This window comes from Mustela putorius, unplaced genomic scaffold, assembly GCF_011764305.1.
Source record: "Mustela putorius furo isolate JIRA1106 unplaced genomic scaffold, ASM1176430v1.1 tig00000721_pilon_pilon_pilon, whole genome shotgun sequence".
In the NCBI taxonomy this organism is placed as follows: Eukaryota; Metazoa; Chordata; class Mammalia; order Carnivora; family Mustelidae; genus Mustela; species Mustela putorius.
In genome coordinates, this window is record NW_025421456.1 from 5512715 (window position 1) to 5535887 (window position 23173).

The 23173-nt window shown below is 33.9% G+C and overlaps 1 protein-coding gene across 1 annotated transcript in view; it reads left to right on the forward strand.

Annotated features, from left to right (window-relative positions):
• Window positions 1-23173, forward strand: part of FAT4 (FAT atypical cadherin 4) — a 179044-nt gene that overhangs the window by 95884 nt on the left and 59987 nt on the right. Inside the window, exons 6-7 of the mRNA XM_004747947.3 lie at window positions 5331-6253; window positions 6876-7050. Coding sequence (XP_004748004.2) covers window positions 5331-6253; window positions 6876-7050 — 1098 coding nt within the window. The remainder of the gene's footprint in view (window positions 1-5330; window positions 6254-6875; window positions 7051-23173) is intronic.

A 23173-nucleotide genomic window follows, 5' to 3' on the forward strand; every position in this document is an offset into this window, starting at 1 on the left:
TAAATCTAGACTTCATATGTGTTTGATTTTATTTATTGCAAAAGCATTTGACAAACTTTCTTTTAAAATATAACTCAAAAAATAGAATAAAATAAAATACAATATAACTCTCCTGGCCTTTCTTCTGAGATGTATTTGTAAATACACATATTGGATAATACAGCACTAGAGATAACATTGTGCAAATTATCAGTCTTTAACTGAACTGTTTGGAAAGTTAATACCTTGTTTCCCCTTTTATTGGAAGAGTTAAATGTCTATCGCTTGAGAAAACAAGTGACAAAACTTTAAAGAGGAAATAGGTTTCTAGCCCAAGGATATGCCTAGTGACATAGGCTATCAACCTTAATTTAGAATTTCCTGATTCTTACTGACTTGGGTGAATGATTAAAGTAATTTTGGAATACCATCCTATCTCAACATTCTCTTCTATACTTAGTTTCCTTTCAGGATTGTCTACAAGTGTCCCTGAGAAAGATATGAGAGGCAAAAAGCACAGTATTTTACACATGTTTCAATTCACAGAATTGGAAATACTTTCTTCCGAATTCATTAAGTGCATGTTGAAGTTTTCCTTTTTTACGTTTACGTAGTTAATGCTGGTCACAGGAATATATAAAAAAATAGAAGTATCTGTGATACTCCTACTGATAAGCAACTACTGTTGCTTAATTTGTGGCACATTTAGTGTATAACCAGTCTTGGCCCAAGATCATTGCTCACCCTGTTTCACGTACATCAGCCCAGCCCAGCTCAATTAGACTTTGTATACAATTGAGCTTAATCTCTATTTTGGGAGTTGGATTCTCTATTACAACCTTAATTAGTTTATCTGCTCCCTGGATATGAATATCTTATTTGTCCTTGTGACTCATCCCGAGTTTTCTGTAGTGAAGAATTTCTGCCATGTTTCTTTGTAATTTATTTATTCTGCATTAGAGAGACACAATTGTTTTGTAGGATCGTGTGCTCCTCTGGACCAAACTTCATTTATCCTCATACCTTCAATTATTGGGAACTGAAAAATAGCAAATAAGAAACTCTTTATGAAAATCTGCTGGAATATTCCACAAGCACCTACACACAGACATGCGTTAACCATTGACTTCTACTTACTTTTCATGCATTTTTTTTCCTTTAATTGTGTTTGTCTTGGGTAAAAAGTGTCAAGCTACATTTTTCCATTGTTTTAGTTTTGAATACTTTTATCAGTGTAATTTCCTGTACCTTGACCTAAAATATAGGACATGGTTCCTATTCATTCTGAATTTCAAGGATAATGATAAGACTGTACAGGGATAACCTTGTTTGTTTAAAGTTGCCAAGTTTGTCACACTGAATAGTTCTCAAAGTATTTCACAAACAGTAATATTTAGACGATTTTTTAAAATAGAAAATTCATCTTAATCTCTGATCAAAAGGTTCTTTCTGAGGGAATATTATCATCTGAAGAAATTTTATATAAAAATAAAGTTATTACTTTCTGTTCCCTATATTTAGATTCTTTCAGTGTTCAACACCAAACCTGAGCTTACAGAATCTTTTAATAAGAATAGGTCAAATATCTTAACTATTTTCACAAGACAAATAGTGTATGTATTAATCCCAAGGCTTTCCTGTACAAAGTATAAAAAATATTATAGTGAGGCAAACTACTATAAACTGAACTTCATGGAAATATTGTGGTTTTATAATTATTACATTTTACTAGAAATAAATTCATACACTCTTCAAATACGGGGAGTCATAGATGTTCTGAGAATACTGCAATGGTAATGATGCTGAATAAATACACCTGTCCATGCTTGGTACAATTGCAGGTCATTCAAATGAAAGGAGTTTCATATTCCAATGACTTGATGACCTTGGTGGAAGTGCTTCATAAAGATGAATGCTGGCTGAAGCAATTCCCTGGGTTACAGCTGTGTGATAAGTTGACAAATGCTAGCTCATAGTAGCATAATTAGACAATGTTTACAGACTGTGAATAAATACACACATTTCATAACAAAACTATATACCTATAGTTATGTGCTATATTTCCTGGAACTAAATTATTCCTGAGACTGAAATTAAAAAAAAACAACAACAAAAAAACCCAAAAAACCCAACACAACCACACACACATACACACACACACAATAAAACTGCCAGAGGGAATCATGTGACTAAACCACTTTCAGAACATTGAACACAAATGGTTAGAAGTATGAAAAGTTTTAAGTTTAAATACATGGTGGGCTATAAAACACCACTAAACTCAAATCCCAATGCTTATGGGTAGATTACAGAATTTTAAAATACTGTAGGTCCTGTTTCATGATTCGAATATTTGATGCAAAGAGCAGAGAAAGACAAAAGTTCCGACATCTCTATTTTTTTGGATACTACAAATGTTTAGGGAGAATTTTGAGTTTCTATCTATCCACATCTCTTTTCTAGCTGTATAGCACATGCCCAAAGTCACTTAGATTAGTCAGAAACAAAAAGTCCTTTTCTTTACAGTAAAGTAAATATAAGTGGCTTTTGTGGCCTGTAATTGCAAAAGTAAGGATTCATGAAGTTCCTGAGATGAGAGCTGTTTCTTTGATGGTGTGGCAGTATTTTGTGCAAGAGTTGTTATATTTTTTGTTTATTTTCTCAAAGATGATTGTTTTTGCGGTTTATTGTAATGGTGTCTAATATCTATATCTGCCATTTGGAATTTGAATATAAAATTAATTTTTTTCCTTTTCCACAATTCCTTTTAAAGTTTAATACTTATTACTTATCCCACCCACCTATCCTACCAAACTTTTTCCCTTAAAAAAGAGGTGGCTCTGCTGTTTACAAGGAGGCTATAAAGTCTTGGTATCATGTTCTCTTTTTGCCTCTGAAATTTAGTTGTTTACTCAGGAAGTAGCAAACACTATGGATGGAGGGTGTTCAGATCCTTGCTTTAATTGCTTGCATTCCAAGTGATTTATGTAGAATGCTAGGCTATCACTTTGTAACCATGTGCAATTTTTGTCAGTTTTTCTAATTACTTTTGATCTTGGGAATGAAAGATTTTATATGCTTTCATAGAACTAAATTTTATATCTCCTCTTTCTGGTATTGTTTTATCCAGATGTTTTCATAACTTTTTCTCAGTAATAATTAGATCTGAATTTGTGCCTCCAAGAATAGGAATTCAATATTTGCTGATGGATTTAGCCGTAAAAAATGCAGAAAATTTCCTTAGTAATTTGACTTAAAATGTATATAAAGTATAAATTTAAATTAAATTTATTTCTAGGGATATATGTATCCCTATATATCATCTATATAAAATTTTCATTAATTGCACCAGTTGATGGAACTTTCCTTTGCACCAGATGATGGAATTTTTTCTTCCCTCATTTCTGTGGAATTTTAAGTCAAGGGTTGAAGTTGGCTATTGACCTTGCTCAATCCAGATCTTAAAATCCTCTTTAATCTCCTGCTGATAAATTGACCTGTGTCCTCCATTAGCTTTATTTATTCATATTTTTCCTGATCTTCAGAGTCCTAATTATCCTGAACTTCACACTGCTTTGTTCACTTGTGAATAGTTTTATATAAACTATAAAGATTAAAAGCCACAAGCCATAACAAGGGGGAAAATCCAACCTTTTCAAAGATCTACTCAATCCTTGTTTATTTTAGAAATTTTTGTGAAAAAAACTAGTGTCTGAAAGTTATTTTCATAAATATTTCTTCTCTGTATCAACATATAGACAAAGAATATTAGATGGAGACCATAAAATCATAAGAAAAGAATACTTCTAGCATTAAAAAAAAAAAAAAAGAACAGGCAAGACTTACCTGCCAGAAAAGAAAATCCCATTAATCTACTCAAATTTGCCTGTGTAAGGAATCTGACAAGTTTCAAGAAAAGGTAAAAGCTAACTCAAGTAGTCATAGAATCCTGAGAAAGGGTATTTTGCAAGAAAAAAAAAAGAAAAAGAGTGATTAAATTGGTCTAGAAAACTCTTGGCACAGAGCAGACATCGTTTCTGACACCTAAATAATTTACATAAAAATTTTTTTTAAAGATTTTATTTTTAAGTAATTTTTACACTCAGAGTTCGGCTCTAACTCACAAATCCATAAGCAAGATTTGCATGCTTTACTAACTGAGCCAGCCAGGCGTCCCTGATGCCTGAATAGTTTAAATTAACTTCAGAAATACAGGGGCTATTTGTAAGCAATTAATGTAACTCAACAGATTATCCCTAGCATAAAATCTCAGAGTATAAAATCTTTATTAAGAATTACTAGAGGTACCATATATTTTTTAGCACACTTATAGTATCCTAACAGTGTCCCAACATCTTTAGGAAAAGATATAAAAATGTACATTGCATTATGCACAAGTGAAGAAAACACTATTTTGGGATTGGAAATCAGTTTTCTTTCTGTTTTCATTGCTTATCTGTTATTGACTTTTAAATTATTTAGTAAAAATGATTGGCCAATCAACTTGCCATTCTTTTTTTTAGAATATTCTCCACTCATTTTTTGAAATGAGAAATTATATATATATATATTTTACAATTAAAAAGTGGCACATATTTCTAGGAAAAATAGATAAAGTAGTATCTAAATATAGCTCAATAAAAGTGTGAGCATTTATATTTGCAGCCTTTTATGTATAATTTTACTGCTAACATTTCCTTCAAAGAATACTTTTAAAACACATTAAATGTACATAATAAAATTTGAGAGAGAATTATTTTCACAAAGGTCATTAGCCAGATGCTTAATAAGAATTAAAAGTATTTATTGGTTCTGACAAGAAATTTAAAAGTAGACTTAAACTATCCATGACTAATGCCATACATCAGAAAATTTTATTACCCTTCTCTGAAAATTGATGTCAGCCTCAATAAATTACTGAAGTTCTAAATGTTTGGCTAACAGTATCGAGTGTGGCACTATTAATGTTGAACCCTCAGGAACTCTGTGACAGAAATAAGGAAATGTATAGAAAAATATCCACTCCCTGGAATATTTTTCTCCTCTCTATTTCTGTAATTTAACTTTTCAACATTGTAGTAAATAGCAAGTAGTATATACATCATTTGTTCACTGGTTATAAACATCTTTTCACATCAAAAGTTAGCAGGCAAGGCATTATGTGTATGTATGACTTACAAAAAAATTTACTGCAGCTAAATCATCCATAAGGTGTGTTTCGGGCATCATATATCAAATATGCAAAGTTTTATGTCAGAATTTTTTGTGTACCTTGTCTATAATCATACATTCAAGAATATTTAGTCAAGCATACATTCAAGAATATTTAATTTTTTTCCCTTCCATTTCAGGGATCAACTCCCAGTTGGCTTATAGCATTGCTTCAGGTGATAGCCTTGGTCAGTTTACAGTTGACAAGAATGGTGTCCTGAAAGTCCTTAAGAGTTTGGATCGGGAAAGTCAGTCCTTCTACAACCTGGTTGTTCAGGTGCATGACTTGCCACAGCTTCCAGCCTCCAGATTCACAAGCACTGCCCACGTCTCCATTATTTTGTTGGATGTAAATGATAACCCACCAGCATTTCTTTCCCCTAAATTGACCTACATTCCAGAAAACACACCTATTGATACTATTGTTTTCAAAGCTCAAGCAACAGACCCAGACAGCGGCCCCAACAGCTACATTGAGTACACCTTACTGAACCCTTTGGGAAACAAGTTCAGTATCGGGACCATTGATGGTGAAGTGAGACTCACTGGAGAACTGGATAGAGAAGAGGTTTCTAATTACACTCTGACAGTGGTGGCTACAGACAAAGGTCAACCAGCTATCTCTTCATCTACAGAGGTTGTAGTTATGGTACTTGACATCAATGATAACAGCCCTGTTTTTGTGCAGGCCTTGTATAAAGTGGAGATTAATGAGAACACACTTACTGGAACAGATATAATACAAGTGTATGCAACAGATGGAGATGAAGGTACAAATGGACAGGTTCGCTATGGCATTGTTGATGGTAATGCCAATCAGGAATTTCGGATCGACTCTGTAACAGGTGCCATCACTGTGGCTAAGCCTTTGGATAGAGAAAAAACTCCCACTTACTCTTTAACTGTTCAGGCAACAGATCGGGGCAGTACTCCCAGAACTGACACCTCCACTGTCAGCATTGTTCTACTGGATATTAATGATTTTGTTCCCATGTTTGAGTTATCTCCATATTCTGTAAATGTTCCTGAGAATTTAGGGACACTGCCCAGAACAATTCTTCAGGTCAGTATATTTCAGTTAAACAAATATTATGTTCACTATAAGACATCTAATTTAAAAGTCCTCCCTCTCCTACATTTACCACTACTTCATTCTTTTTATAAGTGCTTAACTGCAGATACAGAAAATTTTGAAAAAGTTTATGAAAATTATACTTAAGAACCTACTGATTTCCTGATAGTTTGAAATGGTGTATTTCAACTATGTTCTTCTGTGTGTACTCATGTTGCACACATTTTCATATTCGTGTATTTTGAATTTTGTTTAAGTATGACCATAATATCTAAACATAGTGAGAAAATAAAATTATGCAAAAGCTTGAAAACTTTATTCCAAACCTTGTTCTCACATCCCTTTTTACAAATCCAACTACCTAGGTGAAACTGCTATCAAAAATTTCTGTGGAAACCTTCCAAAAATACTATGCTTTGATTTTATTCATATTTTTACATAAATAACACATATTTACCCTGTACCATTTTTATTTCTTACTTGAAGCTTTAAAGAGTGTCTTTGGAGCCTTTTTAGGCGACGACCTCATTATTTTTAATGGTACATTTTACTTTGTGGTAGACCTGGTATTAGTTTTACTCACATTCCTGGGATATCTTATTCTCTTTTATAGGTACTGGCAAGAGATGATGATCAAGGTTCTAATAGCAAACTCTCGTATGTTCTGTTTGGTGGTAATGAAGACAATGCTTTTACTCTCTCAGCTAGTGGAGAGCTTCGAGTAATACAGAGTTTGGATCGCGAAACAAAGGAGCACTTTGTCTTGATGATCACAGCTACAGATTCAGGTAAATCTTATCTGGTTGTGAAGAATCTATTCACAATATGATAAGAGTTTATTTGTCTACCATGAAATTAAATATTTGTTGAATTGTGCTAATCCTTGGAACTCTGATTATATTTATATGATTTATAGCATGTATATCACTTTGTCAAATTTGTGTATAAATAAGTAGTGGTAAGGGCTTGAGTACAGAACTCTATTCCTGTAAGACAAGATGTGTCCTTGCTGGGAAAGGCATCTGAGTATCTTTGAGGATGACCTGATACTCTATCACTTGAGCTATAAAGCATTTTAAATATTTTAATATTTGGAAATATCCATACGGTTCTAACTGATCCTAGAGATAATAGAGTGAGTACAGAATTTTACATCATTAGTACGCTAGGTTTTGTAAGTAGCTATAATAGGCATTTGATGAAGCCCCACAGAGCTCCAAAAAAGAATATCAATGAGACCCCAACATTCTCATTCAATTAGTAGTGTAATGGACTAGAAATAATGAAAAACAAGATATGTTAGTTAGCTTTTAGTGTCTAGAAATAGTAATTATGCAAATTTTCATAGTACGTAGTACAAAATATAATCTATTTAAAATGACTTATCAGTATTTTGTTTTGCATACTGAAACTTTTTTTTCCAAAGATTTTATTTATTTATTTGACAGAGAGAGACACAGCGATAGAGGGAATACAAGCAAGGGGAATGGGAGAGGGAGAAGCAGGCTTCCCGCCGAGCAGCGACCCCGATATGGGGCTTGATCCCAGGACCCTGGAATCATGACCTGAGCCAAAGGCAGAGGCTTAACCCTCTGAGCCACCTGGGCTCCCCTGCATGCTGAAACTTCTAATTCAAAATTGAAATAATTAAAAATTTGTCCAAAATCTTTAGGCCTTGAAGAAAGCATGTATTGCTTATCTGATGAATAAATTGAATGGATTTATTAGTCATTGATTTCCAGGATTAATTGAATGGATTAATTAGTCATTGATTTCCAGGATTATTAATGAATTATGAAACATTGTCCTATAAAACATTCATTTATAAGAATAGTCACAACTTGGGGAACTTGTTTTTGGGATCATAAGATCAAGTTCCACATCAGGCTCCATGCTCAGCATGGAGTCTGCTTGGGTTTCTTTCTCCCTCTCTCTCTGCCCTCCCCCTCAAAAAAATACATAAATTTTTAAAAAACATAGTCATATTATTATTTAAGTATTAAAGAATTTGATAATGTTGACATAGTATAAAAATTTGTTGAAGTTGTTTTAAGGCACGACACATTTGTTAGAACTTTAAATGCTTAAAATTATGTATAATTGTGTGTGTATTTATACATGTATGTATTCATGAATATTATATGTATTTATATAGTTATGTAGATGTGTGGATATTGATACAGAAGAACATTGTGAGTTTACAAATGAGCTATTTTTACTGTTGTTGAAATATTTTTGATGAATATGATTTATGAATATTTTTGTTATATATATACAATTCTGGAGTATACAATATATTGTTTCATTTCATCACTTATAAGAAAGCAAGAGATTTTGAGGTTATAAGTCATAATAGATTTATGTTCAGTATTCAAATGATAGTGTTGTTGATTATTAATTGAGGGGCTCATACATTATTTGCTATTTGCTTTTGGGAATATAATTATCTGATACCTACAGAGAGAACAATATTCCCTGTACTTTTTTTTTTTATATGTGTGAATGTTACATTTTATGTAAACTATAAAATTCTGAGGAATGATGAACAGAATATGGTGTGGTAACCACATAATGCTTAAACCAAGTTGATCTTAAACCAAGTTTATTATGTGTGTAGTCAGTATTTTATGCTTCATGGTTAGTAGGCACAAAGAGGAAGCATCTGTATATAAAAAAAAAATGCAGCCACTACCACATTGTTCATATCAATCCAGTATTTCAAGAGTTGCCTGGAAAGAAGGGAGGGTAAAACTGAGTAGAAACTGGTATTCAGATATTTAGAAGCAAGGTTTTGCTACTAAAATATACCAGTCTTAGCTTCCCTCTCCGGTTAGTACTGAAAATGGGTGGCCAATTCTAGGCATGCAGGAAAACATGGCTTTTGTGGAGGTGAAGTGGGGGAAGGTAAACCAGGACCAGAAATCTAGTTGGCTAAAGCATCAGTCATTATAAAACTTGCTGCACAGAGGTGTGTTACACAGAGGTCATCCCCAGGTGGGAAGGAGGATGTGATTGTGAGAGTTAGGGGTGCAGTGCAGGGTGATTTGGGATGGACAGGCACAGCCCACAAGTTCTCCATCAGAAGATTTGTACTTTGGAACATTCTAAGTCAAAAGACATAGGAGAGAAGGAATGTAATCATGTAGACAAGAGTGCCTGTTTTCAACCACATAATTCTAAGAATTTAAATTATTTTTGTGTGTCTATGCAGTCAGGAGGTTGAAGATACTGTAAAGAGGAAAGGAATGTTGTTTTTTGTTTTTGTGTTTGTTTTATTTTGATATATGGCCATCTATGTCATGCAGTATATCAGCTTTTATAGACATTAACTCATTTCTACACATCACTTTTCTTTATCATCTCAAATACTTAATGTGTTATTTTTTAGTTTATTTAGAGTAAACCCAAGCTCAGAGTGGTTAACTAATTTGTTAAGGGGGTTCCTGGGTGGTCAATCAGTTACGTGTCTGCCTTGGGCTTAGGTCATGATCCCAGGGTCTGGGGATAGAGTCCCACATCAGGCTCTTTGCTCAGCAGGGAATCTGCCTCCCCTCTGCCTCTCTCTCTCTTTGACAAATAAATAAATAAAATCTTTAAAAAAATAATTTGCTCAGGATTACACAGCTTTGTGGCAGAGTATGGTTCAGACCTCATTCAGTGTAACTGATTTTCAAGTTCAGAGTACACTGTGTTTCTAGTGTGTAGGTAAAGTAAAATTTGAAAAAAGTAATATCGATTTCCAAAATTATTTTATTTGCTAAGCAAGCCCAGTAATAATCTATATGATATAATGATAAAAGCTTTTAATTTGAATTTATCTCTGTTTGAATTCTGGTTCTGTCATAATTTTCTTTGTGATTCAGGCAAGATCGATCATCCTTCTCAATCTCAGTGCCTTCTTCAGTAACATGGGGATAATTAACTATAAAGTAGTCTATTATAAGGTTTGATTGATATAGCTTATGTTAAATCACTAAATCTGTCTATCATAGTGTGTAGATGATGATTTTAATAAGAATTGTAATTCATACACTTTAAGTACTTTAAAGTTCTTAGAAATATTTGCCTTGTCCCTTATTGCAGAACTATTCTTATTAAAAGTTGTATGGTTGTGTTAGTTTAAAAAACATTTTTTAGAAATTGCAGTTCACATTAGGGCTCATTTTATACTTTACTACTTTAAAAAGTTTTTTTTATTTGTAGCAGAGACTTCTTTTCAAGCTTTCAATGACTATATTATATAATAAGTGTTTCACCATTCAAGGAGACCACAGATTTTTAAAACTGTAGTTCAGCCAAATCATAGTCAAGGAGGATTTTGTGGACTGAGCAGCACACTTAACCACTACTTGTAATTCTCTTTCTCGACCAAAATGACAATATGGAAGAGACATTTCATTAGGGGGAAAAACAAAAAAGAAAGAAAGAAAGAAAAGAAAAAAGAAAAAGAAAACCTGAAATGATAGAGCTAAAAGTGTTTTCTTCTAATAGACATGGGTGAATGACCCTGTTAGGAGGAACTTTGACGAGGAGGAGATACAATAGAACGTTGTTCTAAATGTGCAGACTATGCAGGAATCGAGCTGGTTCCAGGGAGCCAGACTATGTGAGTTCCTGGTGCCACGAGCCTTGAGCCTGAGGAAAGATAGGGACACCTAGGATTCTTAATGTAAGGACAAATAATAGAAGTATAACTCTAATTTCTATGAAAGATTATTGCTATTAAATGAGAAATGTGAAGACCAGGTGTATGTTGATTCTGCCCAATACTGAAATACAGTTATGAATTACAGAAATTCAGATTATCAGTAAAATTAAGGTATTTGAAATTTTGTCATTCAGACCCTTAAATATGGTGTTAGGGAGCATGATGGGAGCCATGAATGAGATCCATTGTTTTGGCATCCCTAGAAATTAGAGAATTGATTTAACTTTGTCCCGAAGCATAGATTTTTTTTTATGAGAGTGCTTCCCCCCTGCTATTTTTGGGAGCTGCTCTGCAATGGACTGATGTGTCTGAGGCTAATGGAGGAGTATTCAGTTAGGTATCTGAAGATCACTTAATATAGATTATGTAGTGGGGCGCCTGGGTGGCTCAGTGGGTTGGGCTGCTGCCTTCGGCTCAGGTCATGATCTCAGGGTCCTGGAATCGAGTCCCGCATCGGGCTCTCTGCTCGGCAGGGAGCCTGCTTCCTTCTCTCTCTCTCTGCCTGCCTCTCAGTGTACTTGTAATTTCTCTCTGTCAAATAAATAAATAATATCTTTAAAAAATATATATATATAGATTATGTAGAAAACAATCAGAAATTGTATAGGAAAGGACTAAATTATTTTAAAGTCATAAGAGCTCATATGTGATTATGATTTTATGTTCTAGTCATTTGCATACTTTTGGTATCACAAATAAACCACTTTTATGGAAGAATGTGAGTTTGAGATACCAGGCTTCAGAATCTGCCATTTAATCATGTATTCCAACAATGAAGTTTCTGACACAGAATTTAAAATACAGATTCACTGCTTTGATGTCAAATTGGTAGGTGACATGAGAAAATTCAGAAAAATATGGCAGATTTTAGATCCCAGATGCCACATTATTCTCAAATTTGCAGCGTTCTAAGGACCAGGAAAATATCAAGGTATTCTAAATAAGAAAAAAGTTTGACAGTTTTATTCTAGGTCACAAATCACTTTTCCTTTGCTTTTTAAAAATTCTTACCTGATGGCAACCCAAAGATGGGTCAACTTTGGCAATATGGCAATAATTGAATAAGCAGGGTTTATTTATTCATATTTATTTATTTATTTTTATCAGCAAACCTTTAAATCTTTGAATATTTTTTGGGGGAAACTATTAGCATTCCACTCCCATTATATATTTATTTACTGACAGCACAGTTATAAAGTAGCACATCTGGAAACTCTCTAACTACTCCTGTCTACTCCTTAAAATGAGCTACAACCACACTATCATGGAGCTGAAGGTTACATTGCTAAATAACAAAACCAGAACAGAGTGTAATAAATTTGCCTCATTTTTTCCTATAGAATTAAATTATTAAATGGTAGTTGAATGGGTTAAGACTATAACTTAATAAAAATAATATTGTATTTAACTATAATTAAACTATATATATAATTAAACTATATATATAATTTTTAACTGTAATTAAAAATGTAAATATCCCCCTTCATTCTGTATTCCTTCCTGTTATTTTCCCAGAAATATGTACTGTACCAAGCACTTTTTTTAAAAAAAGGTTTTATTAATATGTTTGAGAGAGAGAGAGAGTATGAGCAGAGAGGAGAGGCTAAGGCAGAGGGAGAAGCTGATGCCCTGCTGAGGAGGGAGCCCATGTAGGGCTTGATCCAAGGACCCTGAGATCATGACCTGAGCTGAAGACAGATGCTTGACGAATTGAGCCATCCAGGTTCCTCTCAAGTACAAATTTTTGAAGCTAAAATTTCCATTTTTCCTCCTCACAGTAATGAAGGTCCTACAGAGAACCCATCACTATGTGGTTCCTTCTAAGATGGCAGCTAGCTCTAAAGCAGTTACTGCCCTTCACATGGTTTGGCATTCTATTCCCAAGTAGCCTTCCTTAGAAGAGTTTTCCTTCATACACGTTCAATAAATAAAATAATACAATTTTAATATATAGCAAGTTTCACAGAATTATCAGGGAACCTAGAGCAATATACTTAAAACATTAAGTCAGAGAATTAATTTGCAAAACAGAAGTAAAGGTAAATCGATAGTTTTGTAGTTAAACTGGGGTTCAAATCTCACCTCTGCCATTTCCTAGCTATGTAAGCTTGCATAGGTTTACCTTTGTGTTCCTATCAATAAAATGAATGTGCTAATTTCTACATGAAAAGCTTATTGGCAGAAATAAATAAGAAAATGACTTACTTTAGTGTTTACTATTAGTCAGCATGTTTACTGGACATTTGCAAGCCCAGAAAAGCCAAATAAAGCTTTTTGATTCTGACCACCTCTCTCCTCTCCATAAATTGCTCCATATCCAGTTTCCCAATTGTTGTTATCATTCCTTGTTCCTCTTTCTCTCTATCCCACGTTGGACAGGTCCATTGACAAGTAGACTCCGCCCTAAAATACATCCAAAAATGTCCTAAATGTATCCACTTTTCTTCCTGTCCATTACCACCACTTTGGTCTAAGCCAGGGCTAATATAATAGCTCCTTAACTGCCTAACTTTGCTCCCCAAAGTACATTCTTTAACAAGCAGCTCATGCACTTTGAAACTATAAATTAGATCATCATGCCCCATCGCTTGCTTAAAAACCCTTCAGTGGTTTCTAAGAATAAAGCCTGAATTTCTCATCATTGACCCATGACATTAAATGACCTGGCGTCTGTCCACCTATCTGACTTCATTCTTCCCGACCCACTGCCGCCTTCATCAGGCGCTTAGCCCTGGGCAGACTCAACCATGGTCACCTCCCAACTCTGCATTCAGTGTTGTCATGCTGATGGGTTGAAATCGGCCTGAGAAATCAGCAAATGCTACCAGTCTGGTGACTTGCTTCTGGAGAGTTCTTGTCAAACCTTTATTGCAAATTTAATGTCAGTTAATCTGACCTCTTTTAATTTATTAAAAATGCCAACCATGTCCTATCTTTTTCCCTGTGCACATGTACTTCTCTTTATCTGGAGTGTTCTACTCTAAGCTACTTTTTTCTTTTTTTTAAAAAGGTCAGACACATTCATATCTTGGTCATTTTGTTGTTACATCTAGGTGAGATGTCAATTTCTCAGAAACAATTTATCTGATCACCAATTTAATATAATTCCTTTCTCCAGTGTCACTATCACTTAACCTTGTTGTGATTTTGTCTTAACATTAATTATTATCTGAAACTAATATGCTTATCTATGATACATGAGTATGTGCCATTTTGTTCACCCCATCAATAGTTATCCTTCTTCCAGTAGAATGGAAATTTTCCAAGTCATGTTAAGCAATGAATTGCCAGAACCACCCAGAACAGAACCTGTGACATAAAGTACTTAATAAAATTTGGTGAATGAAAAACTAATTTAATGAGTAAAAATTATGATAATTAGTAAGCAGTCACCATTCTGTTATTTTAACATGCAACTATTATTTCATGCTTATTCACCATATTTTTAGTTTATTCTTGTATATTTATTGCTTGCAGATTTTTCAAAGGACCTACCAAAAGAAAAGCGTCAGTCTTTTTAAACTCATGGCTGAAATTCCAGAAGTTTTTGCTACATTGGCTGTGGTCATTCAAATTGACCTCTTCTTTGAAAAACAGCACAAGTGTTTAAGGCTCTGGAGTGTTTAGTGTGATGTGATAAATTGCAGTCATATGTAAGGACCCACTGAAGCATTTTATGGCTTTAATTCAGTTTCAAATAGTTAAAATACGGTTTGAACTATGTTCTCATGACTTTTCCCTGAACCTTCTGGATCTTATTCAATTCTGTTATCTGTCAGATGTTTCTAGGTAGGACTTGTCTTACCCTGCGCTCTGCCACCTACCTTTCTTAATTTGATTCACTAATTCAAAATCTGATAAGAAGAAACCATGTGCTTTTGAAGTGTTACCATTTGGCAATTCTTTTGTATGTGGGTTTCCCAAAATAAGAAAGGGTGAGCCTTCCGTATCTTTCAAATACTCAGAGCACCTTTTTAGCTACAAAAACAATATCACACATATGGTATTTAGCTTCACATGGCTTAATAATAAATGTCCATTACTCTTCACATAAATGTAATATGAAAAAGTTCACTTGCTTTGAGTTTTGTTATGGAAAATTTCCAGGTCTCTTTGATATATATATATCTCAAATATTTTCTCAAATATATATCTCAAATATATTTAATTCAAAATGATCTTCTGCCTTCACCTGTAAATTTTGAATCTATGAATCATTAATATCTGCCACTACTGTTTCAGGGAACTGCATTAGTGTGTGAGAAGTCAGTAAAACAAGGAGATATAACAATAGGGGAATGTTAGTTACAATTCAGTGTGTAATATGGAAGGATTTTGAAAGAGAACTGCCTATGAAAAGCTTCCAGATTAGAGAAACCTAACCTAAAATGATAATTTTTTTTTAAGATTTTATTTATTTATCAGAGGGAGAGAGAGTGAGCACAGGCAGACAGAGTGGCAGGCAGAGGCAGAGAGAGAAGCAGGCTCCCTGCTGAGCAAGGAGCCCGATGTGGGACTCGATCCCAGGAGGCCGGGATCATGACCTGAGCCGAAGGCAGCTGCTTAACCAACTGAGCCACCCAGGCGTCCCTAAAATGATAATTTTATAACCAAAAGACTTCTTGGAGATGACTCAGTCCATTTTCTTATATTTGAGATAAGAAAATTGAGGCCTGGAAAAATAGGCGGTTTGCCAGAACTTGAAGACCAAGAGTGACAGAGTCAAGAAGAGTAGCAAGGATTTCTGCCTTTCAACTGAGTTCTTGCTCACATCTACTGTGTATATGAAGCAGAACCTACTCTCTACATAACATAGATTTCCAAAAACACTATTTTAAGAAAGCTTCTCTTATATGCTGTTCACTGTATCCTCCTAATGAATAAAATGTTTAACTGTTGTTTTTTTTTCCAAACAAATTAATGTTTCAGTATATGTTTAAATGAAGTCAGATAACTTAGAATCAGTAATTTCAATATTGATCTTTTGAAAATAGGCTTAAATTTAGCCATTGTTTAAATTAAGTTGCTAAGTAGGAGAAGATATAAGAAAAAATTCATTAGGCTTTCTAGGCAGAAGATGATAATATTATCAATTATCCCTGCCAGTTATCATTTTGCATTTATTAAAATCAAACCATGAGGCTGATTTAATAGACCTTATAAGTGAATTCTGAGTACAGTTGATGAGAGATTTATGCTTTTATGGACAATTAATGTATAACACATATCTTGATATTAGTTTGTCAGAAAATATTTGTGCAGCAGTCTCTTCCAGCTCTTCTGACTACTGGAAATACAATGGTGAAAACTGAAGATTTCTGTTCTCAAAGAGAGGCAAAACACAAAATGTAATAAATAGACCAGGAGTGATATGAGATGCTATGAAGTTAAGTAGAGCAGGTTAAGTGGCAAAAGAGTGAGGAACTGGAGGTACTATTTTTGGTTTTATAGTCAGGAAAGTGAAATGGAAGATTTAGGGAAATCATGTTGCTTGCAGATGAACTAGCCTTGAGACAGGGAGCAACTGACCACACCCAAGGAACAGCAGGAGGTCCCGGATGGATGGCTGGACTGGAGTGAAAAGAGAAAGTCTGGGAGGATGAGGTTGGTAGAAGCTAGATCACATGAACATTTTAGGGCAGGGTAAAGAACCTTAATTTTGTTCATAAAGAGGGGTGAAGCTTTATTAGGGTTTTGAACAGGGAATGATAGGGAACTTTGGAAAGATCTGCCTTTGTGGAGAAGAGATCTGGCTTTGTGGTAGTGTGTGCTGAAGAACAAGAGCAAAAGTAGAGATGGTGTTTAAAAGACCATGACAACAATCCTTGAAAGAAACAATAGTGTTTGAAATTAGGTGGCAATGTGGAGGTGGGATGAAGGAATGAAATATCTTATCCATTTTAAAGATTGAGCCAGTTGCGGAGGGGTGTGCCTGGGTGGCTCAGTCGTTAAGCATCTACCTTTGGCTCAAGTCATGATCCCAGGGTCCTGGGATCCAGCCCCATGATGGGTTCCCTACTTCTCCCTCTCCCACTCCCCAGGCTTGTGTTCCCTCTCTCACTATGTCTCTCTGTCAAATAAATAAATAGAATCTTAGAAAAAAAAAAAAAGAAAGAAAGAAAGATTGAGCCAGTGGTACTTGAAAATAAGATTGGAGGTGTGGGAAGTAAGGAAAAGAGAAGTCCAACAGGAGTCCTAGAATAGTTGCCTTGGAAATTTGGAGATGGGCAGAGAGAAGAATTTTAGGATAAATTATCAAGAACTATTTTTTGGATATAGTGTACTTTTGATATGAGATAAACAGTGGAGATGTCAGGTAGATAGAGTCAGAAGTTTAGTTCTTAGGGAAACACTGGGGTAGAGACAACATGAAAGTCGTAAACTTTAGGTGCTATCCGTTCTGTGCATACTGAGTGCTTGTATGTGCCAGAATTTGTACAATATCGTCTTATTTAATCTCTTACCAGCCCTGTAAATTAGATACTATTATTCCAATTTAAGAATTAAAGGAGGGGCGCCTGGGTGGCTCAGTGGGTTAAAGCCTCTGCCCTCGGCTCAGGTCATGATCTCAGGGTCCTGGGATCAAGCCCCGCATCGGGCTCTCTGCTCATCGGGGAGCCTACTTCCTCCTCTCTCTCTTCTTGCCTCTCTGCCTGCTTGTGATCTCTGTCTGTCAAATAAATAGATAAAATCTTAAAAAAAAAAAAAAAAAGAATCAAAAGAAAAACAAAAGCCCTGAGCATCAGAGAAGGTAAGCAACTTCGCTTACCTGTTACCAGCTGTTTTTCAGTGAAAACAGGATTCAAAACTGATAAACCGGGTCAGGGTTTCTTAGTCCGTTACTCATTGCTTCCCACATATTAACTCATTTACTTGTTATATGTTTTGTACAGACCATGTTCATAAGAATTTCTTCTCTTTGAATTAAATGTTATTTTAATATTAAAAATTCACTTATTGGGGCACCTGGGTGACTCAGTGGATTGAGGCCTCTTCCTTAGGCTCGGGTCATGATCCCAGGGTCCTGGGATCGAGCCCCACATTGGGCTCTCTGCTTAGCAGGGAGCCTGCTTCCTCCTCTCTCTCTGCCTGCCTCTCTGCTTACTTGTGATCTCTGTCTGTCAAATAAATAAATAAAATCTATTAAAAACAATTCACTTATTAAAAAAACTTGTGGTTTTCTGCCATTAAAACAGCTTGCCAAATAAGAATATTCACAAATTTGAAATCAAAGGATTGATATTCTCATCAAATCAGGAAATGTGTATCTAAAGGTTTTATAAAGTGCAAAACAAATGTTATATATTTTACTAAGAGTATATAATATCTATGATATACACACATATATACATACAATGAGTCATTTGGGCTGTGTGCGCATGTTTGCATTTAATTTGGGGGTGGGAAATTAATCAGAGCACAAATTAAATACATTATTCTTTATCTGTTTTTAGTCTAATATATAAAAGAGATACAGAGATATTGTTGGTACAGATTTGGCCAAAAAGTTTAGCTACGAAGCATCTATGTGTCAGCATAACTAATAGGTCTGAGGGGAAAAGTTCAATTATTAGCATTTCTAATTAAGAGCATTTATCATCTGACTGAAAGAAGGACTAAACTTCATTCTTATGCAGGGATAGAAAATTACTTTTTAATGGAGGGGAAACATGATGCTTTTGCGAAAGTTGATTCTGAAAACTAAAAGAGCTAATCACCATGCTTTATTTTCTTGGTGAAGATATGATGACATTTGAATTAATGCTATCTGTCATGTTGTTTAGTTGAGACAGTCATTGCATTACAAATGGCTCTATAATCAAAAGCGAGGTCAGAAATGTGGAATATGACATATTACATCTGAAGATAGTTGTTTTTTAAATGTTCCAGAAAGATGGCATTTTGTCAGCATTATTTGTGGGAAAATGTTAGAGAAGAGCTGGCCTTGTCTGTTACAATGAACACTTTTAACAATGAAAACTGATTGAAAACTGTCCATAAGGCACCAGTGATTCCATAAAGCAGACAGATCCAGGATTATCTTCAATTACTAAAAATGAATTTTATTAACTTTCTTCTATATTTGAGTCTAAGGCAGTTTGGGTTATTTCTACCTGGGTTATTGAAAGAAAATCTTTCCACAAACAGTTTACTGATCTAGTAAGCTTTTATTCAGCAATTCACGAATCATACAGTACCTAGTCTAGTAGAAGGAAGCTTCACAGAGCTGTACAAGGCAAAAGTCTCATATCGACTAGGTGAGCACGAGAAAGGACATTATACTACTGGGCATTCGCTGACTGATTAAAGCAAGGTCATTTTCCCTGTATGGAGGATAAGGAAGATGTGGGGTCAGTTGAGGCAATTTGTGCTGAAGAGGCAAGTGCTGGTTTGTTGATCTAGGCCTCTGTTCTTGAGAGAACCCCCAAACAGAAACTTAGTTAAGTTCCGGTTTGCTGATGGTAGGCTTAGCATGAATGACTCCATCCTGGGCCAAATAAGGTTACTTTAACAAAATCTTTGTCCTAGGTAAGAATTTTACTTCCAAGGTTGATAACTGATGGCTATTTTTCTTCCTCTTATTTCTAGTAAGAATTTGTACCATATCTGTTAGTGACATAGTATTATTATTAATTATTTATTTACATAATTTTCTTTAATCAGCTACTCATTAATAGGAAAAATTCTTCCCATGTAGAATTTCATTTATATATCCATAGGTTACAAAGACAAAACCAGATGATTTAACCTCTAAAACTGTTAAATAAGAGCTAGAATTTTCATTATGTTGTATCGAATTAAAATTTGATATAATAATTTCAGTCTACATTTTATTTACTCATATAAGCCATAAATATAAGTAGACAAGGGACCCAACATTGAAATGGAAATAAATTATTTGCAATATTAAGAAAAAATGTTTGTATACTTTAAAGATAAACACTAAGTATTATAAAAACTAACTTGATCTCATTGTTAGTTTTTCTTTTCAATAATCTTTTAATTTTATCCTGTTAAAATATAATCATTTTGTAGCCTATTTTGATAATTATTTCATAAATATATAACTCAATATTTTCAATAAGTAACAGAAGGAAGGTTGTGTTTAGCATTTGAAGGCAGCCTTTGGTGTTTCAGAGTTTCAACAGGTGTTGACTTTTTTTTTTTTGAGAATTTTTTTTAATATCCTCTAAAATGCTATTCTGCAAAACCTACTCTTCATGCAGGATAAACTATTTTTTTAACATTTTTATTACTTTAAGAAATTTTAAAATTATGGCAAAAATATATATAACATAATTACCATTTTAATTATTTTTAGTGTACATTTTGGCAGCATTAAGTATATTCACATGGTTATACAATTTTTCCATGTCATTTTCATATCATTATTAAATAGTTGCTTTAGTTTTACTTGTCACCTCTATTTAGTATAAGAATTTATCAAGGAAATACGTGTTTTTGATAAAGATTCCTGCAGAAATAACTTAAAAATCAGGTGTTATCTAAACATATATATATATATATATTTATTAATTTATTTATATAATATATACTCATACATATATATATACCTAATTGATAAAATATATTTGTAGAATTAACAGTAATAAATTACATTATAAAATGTAATTTCTAAAATATTAAACTTCCAGTCATATTTAAATGTTCCATTCTTATTTGCTTTATACATTTGCTGAGTTCAAATTCAAATCTAACCATGTAAGTTACAATGTTAATAAAGAATGGCTGAAATTCAGAACATTTTTTAGTGGGTGGCTTACAAACTGTGAGGAAACTATGTTTACTCCATGGGAAAGGAAAAAAAAAGCTAATACTTTACTAAAACAAACACTTACCCAGTCAGAGGACCCATTCACCAAACATTTGATGTCAAGAATGAAATAGGCTTTGTTGCAAAGCAACAGATTTCAGTTAAGCAAAAATTTAATTTCTGCAGAATAGTTTTTCGTGTTTCATGAAAGTATCTTTCATTTATAAGGACTAACATAAAAAATTGTAATCTGCCTGCAGTTTGAACTTAATTGCTCATTTAGATTCATCCTAAAGATGTATTTTCTGATAAAGCAGTTGCCTGAAACTTTTTTATTTTCAGAATCTTATTATAAATTATCTTGAACTTTATCTTGATATAGTTGAGCTTATTAAGCCACCAGTGTTAAAAGGCTTAAAACTTACTTAGTTTACTTAATAATTTCCCAAATTCAAAAATAGAGAATATGACTCAGACAAAGCATGGAGCTATCCACAATAGCATGGGTTATCAGGTTAAGCTGTGAACATTCTTTCTCTGTGTGTGCGATTTACTTTCACACATTTTTTTTTTAAAAATGCCTTAAAAGCTTTTCAAAATCATGTGCATTGTTTGCTATTTGCTCTAAAAATTTCAGGTTTCTATCAAATTACTCATGTCTACTTTTACATTTATACATAAATGTACATACACATATACATATGGATACAGAAGAATGTGTATCTATACAATATACATAAAATTTTACAAAATGAAATTTAAAGTTCCCTTTATTTTCTGACTTATAATTTTATTTCAAATATCCACTGCATCGCTCCTAGCTTCTACAGTTAAAGATTTCTGATAACTTAACTTTTTATCCATTTGTATTTTTAACCTTTTTCATTGGCCCCCCACCATTAGCTACCAGGAGTCTGTGTCATTACATCTTGCCTCTTCTTTTTGATTGCATCTGTTTTTCATAAATCAATCCCAGATTAAATTGAAAAATCTTGCCCTATTACACCACTGACTAAATAATTCATCATTATCAGATCTATTCAAGCTAAACATTGGCCCCCGGTATTTGGATTCTTCTCCTGGGACTCAGGGTTAATTGGGACCCTCTGTTTATAAGTAGTAGACTATCTCCAAAACTTTGACCTTTGTCTGCTGTCTTGTTCTCTGACTCCAGCCGTAGGCTAAGGCCTATACTCCCAGATGTACATTTCTAGAAGTATTCAGGTCATTGAACTTACAGCCAGTCACTAGACCAGATTTTCATATAAAGAATCAAAGGAATAAGACTACAGAACAATGCCACGGCCTAATGGATGCATTATAGGTTTATATAAAGATGAAGTAAATAAATTTATTCGTTCTCTCAATTAGCTTATAACTTAGTAGAGGAAATGGCAGATGTACATTGATAGTAATAACAATATAGAGTAAAACATCTGAAATAAGAATGGCTTAGTTTTATCTGAGCTCAATGAACTAAAAAAATATATTTTTTTAAGAATTCAAAATTAGGGGGCACCTGGGTGGCTCAGTGGGTTAAGCCGCTGCCTTCGGCTCAGGTCATGATCTCAGGGTCCTGGGATCGAGTCCCGCATAGGGCTCTCTGCTCAGCAGGGAGCCTGCTTCCCTCTCTCTCTCTCTATCTCTGCCTGCCTCTCCATCTACTTGTGATCTCTCTCTGTCAAATAAATAAATAAAATCTTTAAAAAAAAAAAAAGAATTCAAAATTAGGTTTCTCTTTCCACTGTGGCTGAATGTAAATAAACTGCTTAAATTCTTTGAGTCTAATTTTTCATAATTAATTTCATAATTTTTTAAACAATACCTACTTCATGGAATCCATATATTAAATAATTAATACATATGAAAGATCTATATATATGTGTATATATACACACATACACACACATATATATGGATTTAGATATACCATATATATCTGATTTCAAGTAAGTGTTCAATAATATCTATATACAAATATATGTATATACATTTATATTTTCATTTATAGGTAAAAATATGAACTGATTTATACAGAATAAATGATATTTCAGTTTTTGATAGGCTAACGTTGAAATTTTTTTGGCAGCTTTCAAGAGGAAACAACAGGTAGTCAGTTGCATGTATTAGCAGGAAGTCAACAGAAAGTTCTGGACTAAAGATAAAGCAATAGTAAACACTGAGCAGCACTTCCCAAGGCATATAACAAAAAGATGTTAGGAAACAGGAATATAAGGACCCTAGACCACTTCTTCACACAGTTAAGAGGTAGAGTATAAAAACAAGCAAACACAGAAAAGCAACAATGAAAACATGACTTTATCATTCAATTAGCAGATAAGAGGACATGCTAAGATTTGTTTGAGCCAATGACTGGGGAACTTGTGTCTTTCATCTGAAATGAATGATGTAAAAATGAAACTTATTT